This window comes from Calonectris borealis, chromosome 18, assembly GCF_964195595.1.
Source record: "Calonectris borealis chromosome 18, bCalBor7.hap1.2, whole genome shotgun sequence".
Lineage (NCBI taxonomy): Eukaryota > Metazoa > Chordata > Aves > Procellariiformes > Procellariidae > Calonectris > Calonectris borealis.
This window is the reverse complement of record NC_134329.1, coordinates 1,528,545-1,544,507: the sequence shown is the minus strand read 5'-3', so window position 1 is coordinate 1,544,507 and position 15,963 is coordinate 1,528,545. Positions and strand designations below refer to the sequence as shown.

General features: G+C 47.9%; 2 protein-coding genes across 2 annotated transcripts; one reads left to right on the top strand and one right to left on the bottom strand.

Annotated features, from left to right (window-relative positions):
- Positions 1–180: 180 nt before the first annotated feature.
- SF3A1 (splicing factor 3a subunit 1) lies at positions 181–14,995 on the bottom strand. Its single transcript, XM_075167166.1, has 16 exons — positions 14,796–14,995; positions 12,608–12,720; positions 10,602–10,806; positions 9,518–9,775; positions 8,988–9,062; positions 8,120–8,270; positions 6,769–6,962; positions 6,011–6,128; positions 5,717–5,902; positions 5,227–5,348; positions 4,814–5,056; positions 3,913–4,123; positions 2,982–3,136; positions 2,102–2,203; positions 1,809–1,880; positions 181–882 (listed from the first exon to the last, which is right to left on the bottom strand). The coding sequence occupies exons 1-16, from the start codon at positions 14,859–14,861 to the stop codon at positions 781–783; spliced, it is 2,373 nt and encodes a 790-aa protein (XP_075023267.1). The 5' UTR covers positions 14,862–14,995; the 3' UTR covers positions 181–780.
- A 190-nt stretch (positions 14,996–15,185) lies between these two features.
- Positions 15,186–15,722, top strand: LOC142089996 (coiled-coil domain-containing protein 157-like). Its single transcript, XM_075167168.1, has one exon. It carries the CDS (start codon positions 15,471–15,473, stop codon positions 15,720–15,722), a length of 252 nt encoding a protein of 83 aa, XP_075023269.1. The 5' UTR covers positions 15,186–15,470.
- The last annotated feature ends 241 nt before the right edge of the window (positions 15,723–15,963 follow it).

Below are 15,963 nucleotides of genomic sequence, written 5' to 3'. Positions count from 1 at the left end.
TGTGTAGCACTAGGAAAATTTCAACAAAACCCTTTTCTTGCATCCTTTCCTAAAAAATAAAAGGATTTCCTATAGTAAACTGCTTAATTACAAAACCCCATCCGAGTGTTCTGAAGCCAGGCACATCTCCATCCAAAAACACTAAAACCCAAGGAACGAGAGCTGCGACAGACAGACTCCTACACGGAGATGCGTGTTTATTAAAACAAATCACAGGCTGTACAGAAGCAGCACGAAGCTGTTTAGCATGCACAGACCCAGATCTCCTTTATCGCAGGGAACAGCCGCATACACTCATGCTAAGGGAGGACAAATTTCCAAGTCAGGGTCAGCGCGAGAGGCTCTTGCAAGATAGATCAGAGATGGAGAAAGAACACGGGGCTTAATAAGTATGCTGAGAAGGAAGAAGTTTTCAATTAGAAAAAGGTTAAATGAAGCAGCAAGCACTGTAGTCAGACAGATGATGTTCTTGGTCAGTGCAAATCCCTCAAAGATGGATCTAGACTAAGCTGGGCATGACCTCAATGTTGCTTCACGAGGGAATTCAACAGAGAGCCAGCATTCGAGCAAAGCATCGATCACTAACAGACTGCTGCAGTTACGTACTAGATCACTACATTTACACGTTTCAGGGCTCTATCAGGTTCCCCTTCACAGTCTCTCTTTTCAAACTAGAGCTGGCAGGCAGTCACAGTAGCCCCTAAAAGGCTGCAGGACTCGAAGGGCTGGGGTTACACAAGTGGCAATGTAGCCATGTTATGCCTCTGGGCTCCACGGCTCCTATTTCTTTCTGCCTCCTCTTTCTTTGAGTGCCAGGTGAATCAGAGAGCCACTTGTCATGTTGTAATAAGCCAGGGAGTTCGAATCCTTGATGAAGATACCCTGAGGGGAGGAGCAAAGAAAACAAAAAGTCACAGCAGAAACCTTAATGCTCCCTTCCCCTACCCCCCCAGATGAAGCCCTCCCGGCCCCACCCAGAACAGGGCGATGACAGAATGCTGCAGGCTTTGGCAAACCCGGGAGAGAACCCAGTGTCTCAGGAGATGGCACTGGAGGAGGTGGGTATGCTGGGAACGATGCAAGAGTACAAATAGACAATATACGCTATATACCTCTACAAACATATAGATAAAGACAGTCACTACAACAAATGAAGTTATTTAGGCTCCACACCCCTCCCTTTTTTTCCCCCTTAAAAAAAAAAATCAGTTAAGCTTCCTTTCTTGCTAAGGGTTAACTCAGTATGTGCCCATAGGTGAACTCCTGAGGAGGTAAGTGCACAAAGTTCACTGCTTAGGCAGCAGGTTGTGCCTGCGCACATGCATGACTGGAAGCAAGTTATTAAAAAGGAACGGTGCCTTTCTAACAGCTCCAGTCTCGAGAGGAAGAGAGAGAGATCTCTTCCCTTCAGTGTTTTGGAGAAAGTCTTTTCAGAGCTGCCAGGGTTTCAAGTTACTCTCGCCCACCTTCCAGAGCACACACAACAGATCAGTGGGAGCAGACTGCTGCATTTAAATGTCAAAACCCCCAATAAAATAATAGGCCGATTTCAGAGAAAGCCATCAAACTTAGAGGACTCATCTGCAGCAGCAACAACGTGAAGATCCACTGATGCCACCTATTAAAGGCCTGTCCTGCTGTAACAGTGTGCAGTTCTGTAACCCAAGTGTGCCGTACAGACAGGAAAAACACTCCCTCTGCTCTTCCCAATAAATCAGTAGGTACATTACAACTTTGCCTTGTAAAAAGTCAGTTTGTGTGTGAGAAAGCACTGAAGCAACAAGCAGCATTTGAAGCATTATACCCACCTCGTACTGCAGCTTCTGTTTCCCTGCTGGCATCCCTGTGGCCTCGTGGATCTTAACCTTTATAACAGACACCTAGGAAGAATGAAAAGAGCTTGCTCAGGATTTTTTTCCCCACTGTACAGATGGCCAGCACTGCTCCCCCTGCCACGCAACCCCGCTGGGCAAGAGGCCGCAGTGTGGGGAACATCCAGAGTTTCATAGCTCCTGCCATGCAGGTCAACTGCTATTCTCAAAGCGAAGAAACTCAGTAACAAAACAAGAAGGGGTAGAGGCCAGGTTAATAAGCTACATGCCTGGTCTGAGAGCGGCAGCGTGAACACCAACACTTGGCCGTTCAGTTTCCATTCCGTCTTGTCCTGCATGTTGGGAACCTGGACTTTGACCGTGACCGGACCCTAGAGGAAACAAAGATAACGTCTCTTACAGGCAAGGAGGCTCAGGACTATGATAAAAGAGTGCCAGACAAATTATTTCTTTCCAAAACTAGCCACATATCTCGACTTCTCAGTGGACACTGAGGAATGTATTTGCCTCCACACTGAGAAAGTTACTTCACTGTTACCAAAATAAAACATTTAGCTGGATTTCTCTCATTAGTCCCTCCTTTTGTGTGCCATTCACCACGCATCACACGCATTCACAGTATTAGAGTGAACGTACAAAGCAATAAACAGGAGACAGCTTCTCTGTGCAGATGTCCAGGAAACCAGTATAGCCTTCTTAAAGGACTTAAAAATTCAACCCACGATGACGGCACTCCTCAGGAAGGAATTCAGTCTAACATTTAGTTCATGTTGTTATGGAATATATCACATTACCATACTATCACGCTGACACTGATACATTAAATCTCCTTGCATCTCCAGCTTAGCAGTCCTCTGCTTAAAAGCTTATTAGCAGCATTAGCTTCTTTACATTACTATAAACCTACCTCTCACTGCCCTTAATTACAGAAGAGTACTATCTTACTATGCGTCTGTGCGTAGCGCTGCATTGCTCTTTCCAGTAAAATACAAAGCAGTTTGAGCCACTCCCTTGTGAAGAACTTTTGCACATCAGCTCCCCTCTGTGTAGTGAATTGGCTTTACAGCCCCTTCGGGCAGAGGAGGCTGAACAGCCCAGCGGGGTCAGGACTCCGGCACTTCTCAACAAGCAGCCAGCCCACACACGTACCTTGTTCCTGCGCAGAAACTCCTCCTCTGGAATCAGGCTATCTTCGCTCTTCAGTTTCTTTGAGACTGGCTCATCCTCCATCGGTGGTGGCGGGTGAACAGGAGGCATCGGTGCTGGGGAAGGAACCGGAGCCACGGGAGGCGCAGGAACAAATGCTGAAACAGGATGGGGGGACACAACACAACCTACAGTCATCCACTGAGTACACAGCAGACACTCCCTCACACACAAACTCTTTCAGCAGACCAGTAAAGGCTGAAAATAAATGCCACAATACATGGAGGAAGTTAACACAACCAACAGTAACATGCAAACTTCAAACGTTAGGAGGTCTTTTATATTGGGAAACAGTCCAGGAAAAGACAACAAGAGGCATAAGAACTTCCTGCAGATCTTGCAAAAAAAGAAAACGCTCTCAGTCTGGCATGCAGCAGCTCCAGCACCTCGATTTTGGAGGAAAAAAAAAAAGAATTGTTTTTTACGTTGTGCTTTTCAACTTAAAAGCACTTAATGCTATGAAGATGCTACGAGGAAAGGGGCCAGACAACAGCTTTTCCTCTTGCAGCAGCAACTTCTGTAACAAGTTTTAACACCCAGGGAGGTGCTGGCCGTTCCTCTTTACTCTGGTTCCTTTTAGAAAGCAGTGTGGATTCTTAATCTTCACCTGGGCAGGCTCCCAGGAACACAGACATAAAATGGGTGAGACAGAATTCTCTGTATTTCGTGCTGCAGGAGGAGTCTTGAGCCCAAAAGCAGTACTGCTAGATAAGTCACATCAAACACCCCAAAATTCTTGATGATGGGACTTAAGGTCTGCAATCCCAATTACACACCATTATCAGAGGCACAAAAGGAAGAAAGAATCAAAGCTCAAGCCCACGTTATACAGGAATTAACTGACAATTAACCAGAAAAAGCTGAAGTTACTGACCTGTTGGTACTATCATGGGAGGCGGGCGGGGGCTCATGATGGGAGGAGCAGAGGGCGGCATGGGGACAACGTTGATGCGCGGGGTATGGATTATTGGTGGCATGGGGGTGGCTATGACGGATCCTGGAGGCAAACGGACCACGGAAGTCATCGGGGGACGCGGCATGACTGGAACGGCAGAAACAACAGCGGCACGAACGGGAGGGGGCATCTGGAGAGAGAGGATAATTTTTCTTAGCAGGTACACGCAGGAACGCTCAGTGCTGTTCACAAAATACCCAGGGCAACACAGAGAGGATTTCTGCTGGCCAAAGACTTGCTGGGAACCTCAGCGAGCCCACCATATGGCCAGCCCAAGCTGCCTGTAAACGGGCAACGAAGCCTCATTAACAGATTAAACGGTTCTTCCTTCCCTCACCACTCAGGTAGCAGACCACGAGCCATGTAGCAATCTTAAAGAAGGAGCTATTTCAGAGTCACGTATTAGAACCCTTGGGGTGGGAACACTGGGCAAGTGAGTCACCGGTGAACGTTTCTTACCTGCGGCTACTTTTGTTCTGCATCACCTTTTTACTCCTAAAAAAAGGCCCCCACCCATTCCTTTGTTAGCCATACTGGCTTCCTCCAAGATCTCACTGCCCAGGTTCTTCCTCTGCCCAGCTGATCAAATCGTTTTGGTACCTCTAAGGATGAAAAGCTCCACCTAAGTCTTATTTTCCATTTTTAACAGCAAGTTCAATAGGGTTCCTCTGATGGTTTAAAACTCATTTGGAAACATGAGCTTCACTCAAAATCTGCTTCTAAGCCAGTGCCCTGCTGTTGTAATCTTTGACCTTCATCAGGACTCCCTTCTAATTAACTACGGCCACAGCCATTTGCTTTTGGAAGCCCAAACACTTACTGTGGGTGGACGAGGCACGGATGTGATAGGCTGAGCGCTAGCTGGGGGATTTGATGCTGATGAAGGAGGGGGTGGCTGGGGCATTTCATTGGGTTTGCTGGGACCGATCTTCTCCTTGCTGTCATCTTCTGGCACCAGTCCCTTGGCCTTATGGATAGCTTCAATTTGCTCTTGGAGAGTAATATTGGCCTGAGCAGCCTGTTGTGTGCGGGCCATGCTGCCCGAGTGGCCATCCCAGGTCACCTGAGAGGATAAAATAAATCAGAGTAACTCCAGCCTGCCCAGACTGCAATGTGAGCTGCAAATAAATCAAGAGAGCAGCTTTACAGCAAGAACAAAGTTCAAAAGACTCCTGTCTCTCTGAGCATTCATAATACTACAGGAACCTGTTAAAAAAACAGTTTCCACTCTACCTTTTCCTCTGGTTTCTGGATTTCTTCTTCACCAATCTTTTTACCAATGGCAGTCTCTTCTACACCGAAGATATCTGTACGGCGCTCTGCCAGCTGCTTCAAGCTGCTTTCAATATCCAAACCTGCAGGCAAAAAGAGAAATTCTTATCTCAGATGACAGAATCAAAGTCAAACATGATCAAGCCTCTTTTAATGATCTTTAAACTGTTTGGTACCTAATGGCCGAGTGCTGCTCTTTTGACAAAGAGACTCTAACTGATGCCTGGACAGCAGCAGCTAATGCTCTTTGCCTTTAAGTTTACAGAAAGGCTTCAATGTGCTAAGGACAAATGTATCCACATAATCCGCACACTAAGCACATCACACAGAAAGCTACATTTAAGATGGTCCTTATCAGTCGGACCTGGGGGGAGTGAGCAGGTGTGCTAAGAGTTCACAGAACTCATCTAGGAACTCGGTTTTGCAAGCCGTGTCAGATGCTCAAGCTGACCTGGGGCATAGACCTCATCATCACTCTGCTTTTCACGGATGGATCGATCACGCTGCTCCAACCATCGAGGATCCAGGAGACCAATTCGCATGTGTTCTTGCATTTTACTGGCAGGAATTTTCTCTCCAGTGATGGGGGAAACAAGATACTCATCTGGAGCTGGGGCGGGTGGTAATGGTTTCGAGGCTAGAAAAAAACCACACCGTTAAAAGCACATCAGAGGATGCAGCCTAGAAACAAATGTTTTTGTGATTATTCAGGAAGAAAAAATTCTTTTTCACCAGCCCGATTTACCTTTGGGATCGTAATCTTTCCGCACAATAACCTGATCTGGCGTGGGAGGAAGAGGTGGTGGCATCGGGGTTTCTGGAGGAGGAGGAACCTTCTGACCTTCATCTTCATCATCTGAGCCCTTATTTAAAAAAAAAAAAAAAAAAATCATAACCAAGTTCCAGTAGTCAAATACCCACACACAAGGTTTGAGACAGGCATAAAAATCCTATGCAGCACTGGAAGAACTGATTATGCAGCTTCAAACCAAGAGAGCTCTTTTGCCTCTGGACACCTATACTACAGTGGTTCCTCTGGATAATCACGATTCAGGAATTCGGTGGAACCAGAAGAGGAAGCAAGTACTTCTCAGCTTCCACATTACCACAGCATGGTAAGCAGGGGCTTACGGTTAACCATGCTCTTCTTCCTTGTTACCAGAAAAACAGCTTATATACAGTGGGTAGAGGAAGTGTCTAAAATGAGTCACCTCTCCGTGTTCCAGAGTCTGTGCAGAAGAAAGCCCAAAAGGCTTGATTATAGAAATATAAAATCCACACCATTAGGTGACAAAATTTGGATTTCTCTCTTGGAAACTGTATTGTCATGGAAAACATTAAAAACACCACATTCCAGCAGAAACAGGTTGTTTTGAAATTCCATCAGAGGGAAATCTCATTTCCTCAAGAAACTGAGGAACTTCTTATGGTGAAAATGAAGAGCATCATAAACCACATAAACTTTACGGGACAAAAGTAATGCTGATTCTATTGGCTAGTTACCTCATCCATATCCTGCACTTGTGTGTCTTGATCCAGCTGGGGTGGGGGCTCATCTGTTTTCTCTTGCTTTTCATCTTCCTCATCTGACTCCACCTCCATCTCTACCTCCTCACTTTCCCCAAACTTCTCATAACGCTCCTGGATCAGGATTCGAGCTCCCAACTCTTCTGGAGTGGTGGGAGGAGGGAAATTCCCTACATTGCAGAAAACAAGAGCTTCTGTTTCTCTATGCCATTTCATTGGTCAATGCACAGACAGAAATATCAGTTTCTTGAATGAAAAGCAGTTTCTTTTCAAAGCAGTGGCATCAAAATCTCCTGGGAGCCAAGGTATATAGAAGGGAATGGATGGGGTCTATACAGACCAACATCAGCATAACACACGAAGATGAAGGTACTTATAGGTGAAAGCACTACTAGAAAGTGGGACAAGTTCTGTTGTCCTGGTGGAAGTGGAAAAGCAGACACTAGTGCAGCCCTGGACTTCGGGCAAGGAGAACATTACTGACTCCAGAAAAAACCCAGCCCTGCACACTGTCACTAGAAGGCTCTCCCCTTCATCTTTGAAGGATATGCAGCTGTAAAACCCAATGTCTGTCTAAAACAGCATTTCAGGACTGGGGGGTACTGGTGGATGAAAAGCTGGACACGAGCCGACAATGTGCGCTCGCAGCCCAGAAGGCCAACTGTATCCTGGGCTGCATCCAAAGCAGCGTGGCCAGCAGGTCGAGGGAGGGGATTCTGCCCCTCTGCTCTGTTCTGGTGAGACCCCCCCTGCAGTGCTGCGTCCAGCTCTGGGGTCCTCAGCACAAGACAGACATGGACCTGCTGGAGCGGGTCCAGAGGAGGGCCACGAAAATCATCAGGGGGATGGAACACCTCTCCTACGAGGAAAGGCCGAGAGGGTTGGGGTTGTTCAGCCCGGAGAAGAGAAGGCTCCGGGGAGACCTTATTGCGGCCTTTCAGTGCTTAAAGGGAGCTTATAAGAAAGATGGGGACAGACTTTTAGCAGGGCCTGTTGTGACAGGACAAGGGGTAATGGTTTTAACCTAAAAGAGGGTAGACTTAGACTAGATATAGGAAGAAATGTTTTACACTGAGGGTGGTGAAACACTGGCACAGGTTGCCCAGAGAGGTGGCAGATGCCCCATCCCTGGAAACATTCAAGGTCAGGTTGGACGGGGCTCTGAGCAACCTGCTCTAGTTGAAGATGTCCCTGCCCATGGCAGGGGAGTCAGACTGGATGACCTTTAAAGGTCCCTTCCAACCCAAACCATTCTATGATTCTATGACATAGCCCCTACTCAAAGGGAGCAGAGTTTCATCGAGGTTACAAAGCTTAACTTCAGTACCTTGCTCATTGGGCTGAAAGTCAACTGTTTCCACGACCACAAAGTCATGCCAATCAATCTGGGCATAAGCAACACGCTCCTTTTCCTTCTCCTCCTCTTCCTTCTTCCTCTCTCGCTCCTGGAACTTTGCCCACTCCACTCTGTAATACACCTACACCAGGAGACGTGAAGCAAACACCAAATGTCAGTCAAGAAACACATCACAGTCATCTCTACAGCATCTGGAAGTTTACGCTACCAACCCTTTCAGGGCAGTTACACAAGTACTATTTCAGAGGCCTGGCATGACAAAGAAATATTTGTATTTCATTTAGAAACTACAGGTTTGCCTGTTGAGTAAGGTACTGCAGCAGCTTTTCTCAAAGCTGGAACTGCAGACTTCTTGAGCCAAGACCAAGCCACCCAGGTATGACATGACTCAGGTATCACTGAAGATTCACAGCCAGCAAACAATTCACAGACACTTTATTACAACCCTGTAATGCCACCTTTCCAAAGCAAAAGCAGTCTTCGTGACGAAGACAGGAGTCAAAGTAATAAAGAACAGCTTGGAAGGACTATAAGCGACTGAGGTGTCACAGTGAAGTTGTCTGAGAGGGAAACATTCTACTTTGTAATGCGCTTGGAAATGGCGTCGTGCAGTATCTATGCCTCTATGCTGCCACAAGTAAACTACCCCCAGGACGAACACTAGCTGGTAGTTTAAAGGCACTCTTGGGAACCCTCTATTCAAGTGACCACAGGGGACACATCCATTTTATTCTCTGTATATTTGTATTTGCTGCCAGTAAGTCGGAAACACGCAAAGAGAAAAAAATCAAAACAAACTGAAATGCTTCAGCAATTTTGCAAATTTTTCATGTAATACCTGATCTAGGACTTCCTTGGGATTTTCGGCCTCTTTCTTGAGCTTGAGGAGTAAGCCTTTCGGTGGGATCAAGATCTGAAACATATTTTGCGTGACAGTTGGTGACAATTGTTTTTGCCAAAGCCTCCTGAAAAGCAATTATTCTCTTCCCACACTGATAAAAATATCAGCAGACCCCTGGGGCTACGTTCCATTTATTCTACTGCAACCCTCTTATTACTTATTGCTCATACTTGCACTTAAAAATATTCACTCTTGGCCTTCCAACTACTCTCCATATTTAAAAAACCACAACTTTTACTTATATTACAATAGCGTCTGGTACATTTAAGTAACAGTCCACTGTGCTCAGCGCTGTGCGTTGCCAGCAATGTACAAGATACCCACTCTACTTAGAGAGCGAAATTTAAAGGATGGACTCCTGGACCTGCACATATTTCTAGTCTGGCTGTTTTGTATGGCTTCAGTAGTCTTCAAAAATCAATCCTGCTGTGAAGGAATCAACTGGACAGGTAAACTGCCAAGACTACCTTTGTGTACTGTTCAACCAGCTTAGTGAAGTAGTTAAAGAGGCTGTGCTGGGGGCGAAGGAAGTCAAACTGGTAGTTCCTCTGCTCTTTCTGCATCAGCTGAGTCAAGAATTGCCGCCCATTTCGAGCCACAAACTGCGCCGTTAGCTTCACCACATCCAAGTCAAAGGCCGAGATGGAGGGAGGATCTGCAATGAACTCGAACTCTGGAGGTGGCTCTTTCGGAACGACCGTCTCCTGGATCACCTGGGCCTGCACCTGCAGAGCAGAATGGAGATGGCTCAGTGATTACCCTCAAGAAACCGCTACCAAACACTTGGGAGAACGCATTTTTCCTTCGGCTGCTATGGGAAAGCAACATCAGTCTAGATATCCTGGCAGCTGCAAGGATGAGAAAATTTAGTACCACTGGGTATATCTGGACATCTCTATTTAGGCCTACTATAAAAAAAACATTGCTCCAACAGTTAACAAAACTGGAAGCTATCAGGACTTCGCTATAATCCTCCAGGACGGTCAATACTACACAGCGTGACTCTTGGCCATGCAAAGCATGTAAAAGACTCGGATTCAGTCACTGCCCTTCTTCCATCCAGTATGTATAAAGGCACAACTAAACAACATTAGCAACATTTTATACTCCACCTTTTAAGGGGAAGTTGATCCTTCTGGCAGAAAAAAGGAAATGTTTCTACAAAACAGTGCATGCAACAAGCCCAAACTGAACTACAAGGGATTCTAAAGACTTGCCTATGGCAGGAGTCCTAAACTCATACAGTCTGAGTGATCACTAGTGTAAGTACCGCATCAGTCAATACACAATTAAATAATTAAAATGGACCAAGTAGAACAATATATTGGCTCTTTCACACACAACTTTGAGTTACCAGCAACTGGGGAATGCACATCTGCATCACAACAAAGTCCCAGACACTAAACTCCACGCCTCTCAGTGCTGCCTTTTTTGCAAACGTATAAGTAACTCCTTCATTTGCCTTGTCTTTCAGACCTCCTGCTGAACATCAGGCTGTGACACAACCAGTTAGAAGCCAAGTTCTCGACCAAAGTGAAAAGGAATACTTACCTTCTGGGGAAGCTGCTGCTGAGCACTTTGCTGCTGTTGCATGACCTTGGGAATAGCAGCCGAGGGCTCCTGTGCTTTACCCTCTTTGAACTCACTGACTTTGTGCCGGTAGTATGCATGGTAAGGATCGTTGGGATTCAGGAAATTGAACTTAGGGTTATTTATTTCATTCTGACGAATTCGAGCTTCAAATTCTGGACCATTTCTGGGGAGGAAAAAGAAAAATTTTTTAGATGAATGGGCACCAACTCAAGTGTAAATGTCTGTTTCTTTCACAGTAAGATGTGTTGATGCACCAGCCCCTCAGAAGACAATTTTCTCTCCTGCATGGAAGGAGTTTACCGCTAAGTAACTCATACCCAACGCAGCAGCCGGCTGTACACACACAAGTTAAAGACATTTGTCCTAATTTAGTCTATAGTGCTTCACAGTGAATATTTCTTAAGACAGTTAAAAATTCACACTCACAAGTGTTCCACAATCTCACTTGGCTACAAAGAAACAAAAGGTCGTTTACTGGATTGACAGTTTATTGGATGAAGTTTACAAGTTACTTACTAGACCAATTTTATTTGCTCTATTAACAAGCTTTTAAGACTAGTTTCATTTCCAGAGAGTTCATATAAAGAAAAAAGTAGGTAATCATCAGCCTGTGCAGAGGTTGACCACACTGGAGTGCTGCGTTTAGGAGAGCCCTAAGTTTTAGTTCAGGTAACATCCACTCCTCCCATGCAAAGTGCAAGCCATTTATTTCAGGGTAGTTTGAGAACGTTAACAGCTGCCATAGCATGTTTCTCTTCATATTCTCTGGATACCTCCAAGGCTTGTTTAGACGCTCCGCCTCTTTCAAAAGAGGTCTCTACAACATCCAAGGATAAACACAGCCCCTTCCTTATCCTCAAAGGAAGCCAATGCTCCTTGGCAGCACTTTAGAGATTAGTTACACAATAAGTGTCTTTGACTAGACAAGCGTTTAGTAATCGTCTTACACCCACAGTAACAACCATTCTGTTTTAGTGAGGTGAAAGCATGCAGCATTCAGCCTGTCTGGATGCCATGAAGGTTAAGAATTCGCACAGCCAGCCGAGGAGGGGTATTTACCTTCTGTGCTACTCGTACGCTGCCAGGAAGACCAAGATCCGGTCTCCTGAGACCTCACAGAGTGGTAAGACATCCAGAAATACTTAAGTATTAAAAAACAGCAGAGGAAGATGGCCTACGTAGCACTAAAACTTGCACTTGCAGAATGATGACATTAGACAAATGGAAGAAGCCCAAATGAGTAAAATTTGTTCAACTTTTAGGCTCCTTCCCTAAAGTTGACATCTATACTCACGCTAATCAATCTGTCAACAGGGGAAAAAAATCCCATACACGTCACGGGCAGCTCATCTATCCCAAGAGAGGATCAGAGTACTCTCTGGAGGTACACACTTCTCTCCCTCTGGCTACCAAGGGAGACAGAGACGACTGAGGCTTGGACGAACGCGCATCCCAGCCGCTGGCACAGTTTACCAAGCTGTACACAAACAGGGATGGGACTTAACCTCAGGGCTCAACAAGCAAGAGCGCACCCTTGCACTGGGAAGTTCATCACCCACCATTTGCCTACACACTGTAAAATACAGCCATGACTCCTCTTGGCTTCATCACTCAGTGGAGCACCTGTAACGAGGCCGCCTTTCCACCTGGAATTTTGTTTCCCCTTCAGACCATTCAGAACAGGAACTGTTACCTGGTTATTGCAGCATGTGCTATAGATTTTTCCAAGAACTTCATTTTATTTACTACCATAACTTTTCTAGCAAAACGTATTTCACACCTCTTAACTACAATATTGTCGTTTCTTTTCCACAGTCTCACTGGTATAGACTCACTCCTTAAAATCCTTTGTGTACATTCATAGGACTGTGACCTGCTTCAGTTTTGGGAGCTGCACAGACAGCACTGGAAGAGGAGAAGCATGAAAACCCCAGGAAACACAAGACCACACCAGGGTTGTTTACCTGGCTACGAAGCTGGCAGTCTTGTCCACAATATTCCTGACCTCTGGAGGAGGGTAAATAATTCCTACCACAGGTTTGGCTGGTGCCGCTTCCTCTTTTGGCTCCTCTTCCGGCTGTAATAAAAATGTACATATACATATATATACAATCCTCTGTACTGCTACCTCACAACTATAGCAACCATTCAAAAGGTGAAGACATGGTGGCACAGGAAGACATCTTTTATCGGGTGGTTTGCAATCAGCCAAGATACTAAATTCAAATAGCCTAAAGCTGAAAACAAGGGAAGGAACTTCAAATAATATTGAGTGATGTGCTATATACCAGCATCAGGGGGGTGAAAAATAGCCCGGTAGGCTGCAAACCCAGACTAGGTTTATTTTCAGGTGGTTGAGTTGGAAAATTCATCTCCTTTCTCTCTCAATTTCCTCATCTACATTGGGAGTAACAATTCTAACACACCTTAAGAAATTCTTCTGCAATCCCATGCTTAATGAAGGCTATGTAAGAATTAAGTATTCCAAACAGCAACCCCAACGGCAGACAGCGCTGCCTATCCTCCTCCCCAGCCCCCAAAACATTTAATGTTTCCTGACACAAAGATCTGGTTTAACTATCCGAATCACCAACCCCACAAACTAATTGCTCGGTTTCTCAGGGTGGGAGACAATGTTTGGCTGCTTGGCAAGGGCACCCGCTGCAGGGGCGGGCACAGCAAGGCGACAAGGAAGGACACTCCATGGGAACAAAAATAAGTCCTCCCGGCATTTTTAATACCTCAGCCTTGACCCCAAGTAGGTTTATAAATGCCGAGACAAGAGGCAGCGTAGGGGAATGCCTATAAAAACACATCTAGGAATAACTTAACATTGCTAAACAGGTTTGGAAGTTATGAATGTTCCTAGAGGCCTGTGGGACTGCAAGAAACTAGAATCTGAATGATTAACTCCACATTAAACAAAACATAGCTTTTAATCCTATTGTGGTTGCATCAAAAGCTGTTTCGTAAAGAAAAGTTCTGCAGGGCATTTTTCTCACTGGTATTATAGGAGGATCTGAACTAAAATCCCAGAACCCTCCCTGAGGACAGCTGTAAGACCAGAAGCTGCTCTTTGCAGGATACTAAAGATGTCTCTCCTCTTTCCTCACCAAGCAGCTTTCACAAGAAAAGCTGTTATAAAAGAGAACAGGTGTATGGGAAATGCTTATAATCTTAACAGGGACAGCCAGGGAAATTTTAAAATACCAGTAAAGCTACTAGCTCTGCTAAATCCATGGGGATGCCAAGGCAGAAAACTCTCTCGAGTCAAATACAATCTTAATAAAGTGTGTTAAGAAAAAGGCACCATAAACATGTTTTTCATTCCCACTCCTTCTGAACAATATCATCTTGAGGAGTTGAAGCACAAGGCAACACCACGCTTGAGAGACATTTTCATTTAACCGCGATGCTGAGTTGCGTTGCTAACATACACGCATGAAAGACCCTGGGTGTTTGTTGGGAACCACGGTTTTCCTCCTAATTGCATCAGCTATACCAAATCACCCAGAATTTTCAGTTAGATCAGCTCCCTACACAGGCCTGCTGTACAGCTGCACAAGTGTGATACTGGTGTGTGAAACTGCTGGAACAGTTGAGGAAGGAATGGCTGCTTCCCATTTAGGGAAGGCCGGGAAAAGGCTCCAGTAGAGTTGAATATGGCCGAGACAGAGGCGACCAGGGGAAGGTACTGCGGAACACGGGACTGCTGCGGTCTCTCAAGCGCACCGGGACGGGTGTGTTTAATCCTTTCACACGTTCTTGCTGGCGGCAGGGCTGTTTCCATAGCTTACGGCAAACCCTCACGTCCATCACAATTACAACCCTGTGGCGCTTCCAGGAAAGGACTCACCCTTATGCCGAAGAGCACCGCCCCCCCCAGCAGGCTGACCGCGGATGAACGGGGAGCTGCGGGCCATGCCTAGGGGAATCAGCAGCAAACAGCAGTAGAGAACGGCAGCCCCCCCACAAAACCATAACAAGCGCTCAGTCTATGAAGCCAGAGATCAAAATAACCCCAGTGAGCCCCGCCTCCCCGCGCTTCGGCCGTGCCCAGGGCCCCCAGCGGCGGAGCACCCCGCGCTCCCCCCCTCGGCGCGGCCTCCCCCCCCTCGGCGCGGCCTCCCCCGCCGGCCGCGCGGCCCGCACCGGTTTGCTCTCCGCGGGGGGCGCTGGCTGCGCCGGAGGCATCGCTTGCACGGGTCCGGCCGGCATGGTGCTCCTTCGGGGGGGCGGGGAGCGCTTCCCCGCCGGAGCCGCTCCCGGGCCGAGACGAGCGAGAGCCGCAGGAAGCCGACGCCGCCGCGGACGAAATGGCGGCCGCACGCGACGTGCTGCGCATGCGCGCCGGAAGTGACGGAGCTGCCACGAGCGGGCGCACGCGCAGACTGCGGGCTGCGGGCCGCCGGCGGGGGCTGCCGGAGGGGCAGAGCGCATGCGCCGAGGGAAGTGCCATTAGCGCGCCAGACGGAGAGGGGGATCCCTGAAGGAGGCGGGAGCAGGAGGAACGTACCATTGCGGCGGGGGGGGCGTGGCCTCTTGGGGGGGTGGTGTGTGCCTCGGGGGCGTGGTCTGGGCGGTTGCCATAGCAGCAGGCGGCGGCGCGGGCAGGTGGGCCCGTGTCGCCGCGTCCCCTCACAGGCCACGGCCCGGCGCCTCCTCGTCCCCCGGCCCTCCTGGGGTCCCCCGGCCCCGGAGGCCACTGTGCTGGTCCCCCTCCAGCGACTTGTCTCCCCGTAGGGCTGTCCCCCCGTCCCAGGCCTGGTGGCCCTGTCGCAGCCCACAGGCCGTCGCCCACAGGCCTGATCCAGCCGCCTCAGCAGCATGGCGCACCTCCTGGGCCACCCCGGCTGCATGGAGAGCCTGCGGGCCGACCTGAGGGACCTGCAGGCAGCCATCGCCGACGTCTCCTCCCGGGCCGGGGCCGTGCGTTTCCCCTCCTGGAAGTTCCCCGATAAAGTGTCCTGCGACCTGGACCTGGCGGCGCTGCTGGAGCAGTACGGCTACACCGAGAACGACCCCGAATTCACCCAGCACTCCCACGTGGTGCTGCTGGAGCTGGTGATAGACAGGTGAGAAGGCAAAGTCAGCCCCAACCATCCCTCTTAAAAGAAGCTTGGCTGGCAGAGCGGCTCCTTCCCCCCAGAGGGAAGGGGACGGTTGTGTGTGTCCAGCCTGTCGAATGCGGCCGAGTGTTTTGGATGCTTTTTTCCCACGCTTTTCCACGATGAGCAGCGTGCCAGCACCTCGGCCTCATGCTCCGCAGCTCTGTGCTGAGTTTTAAAACCCAACTCTTTTCCCTGCACAGAGCTCAGAG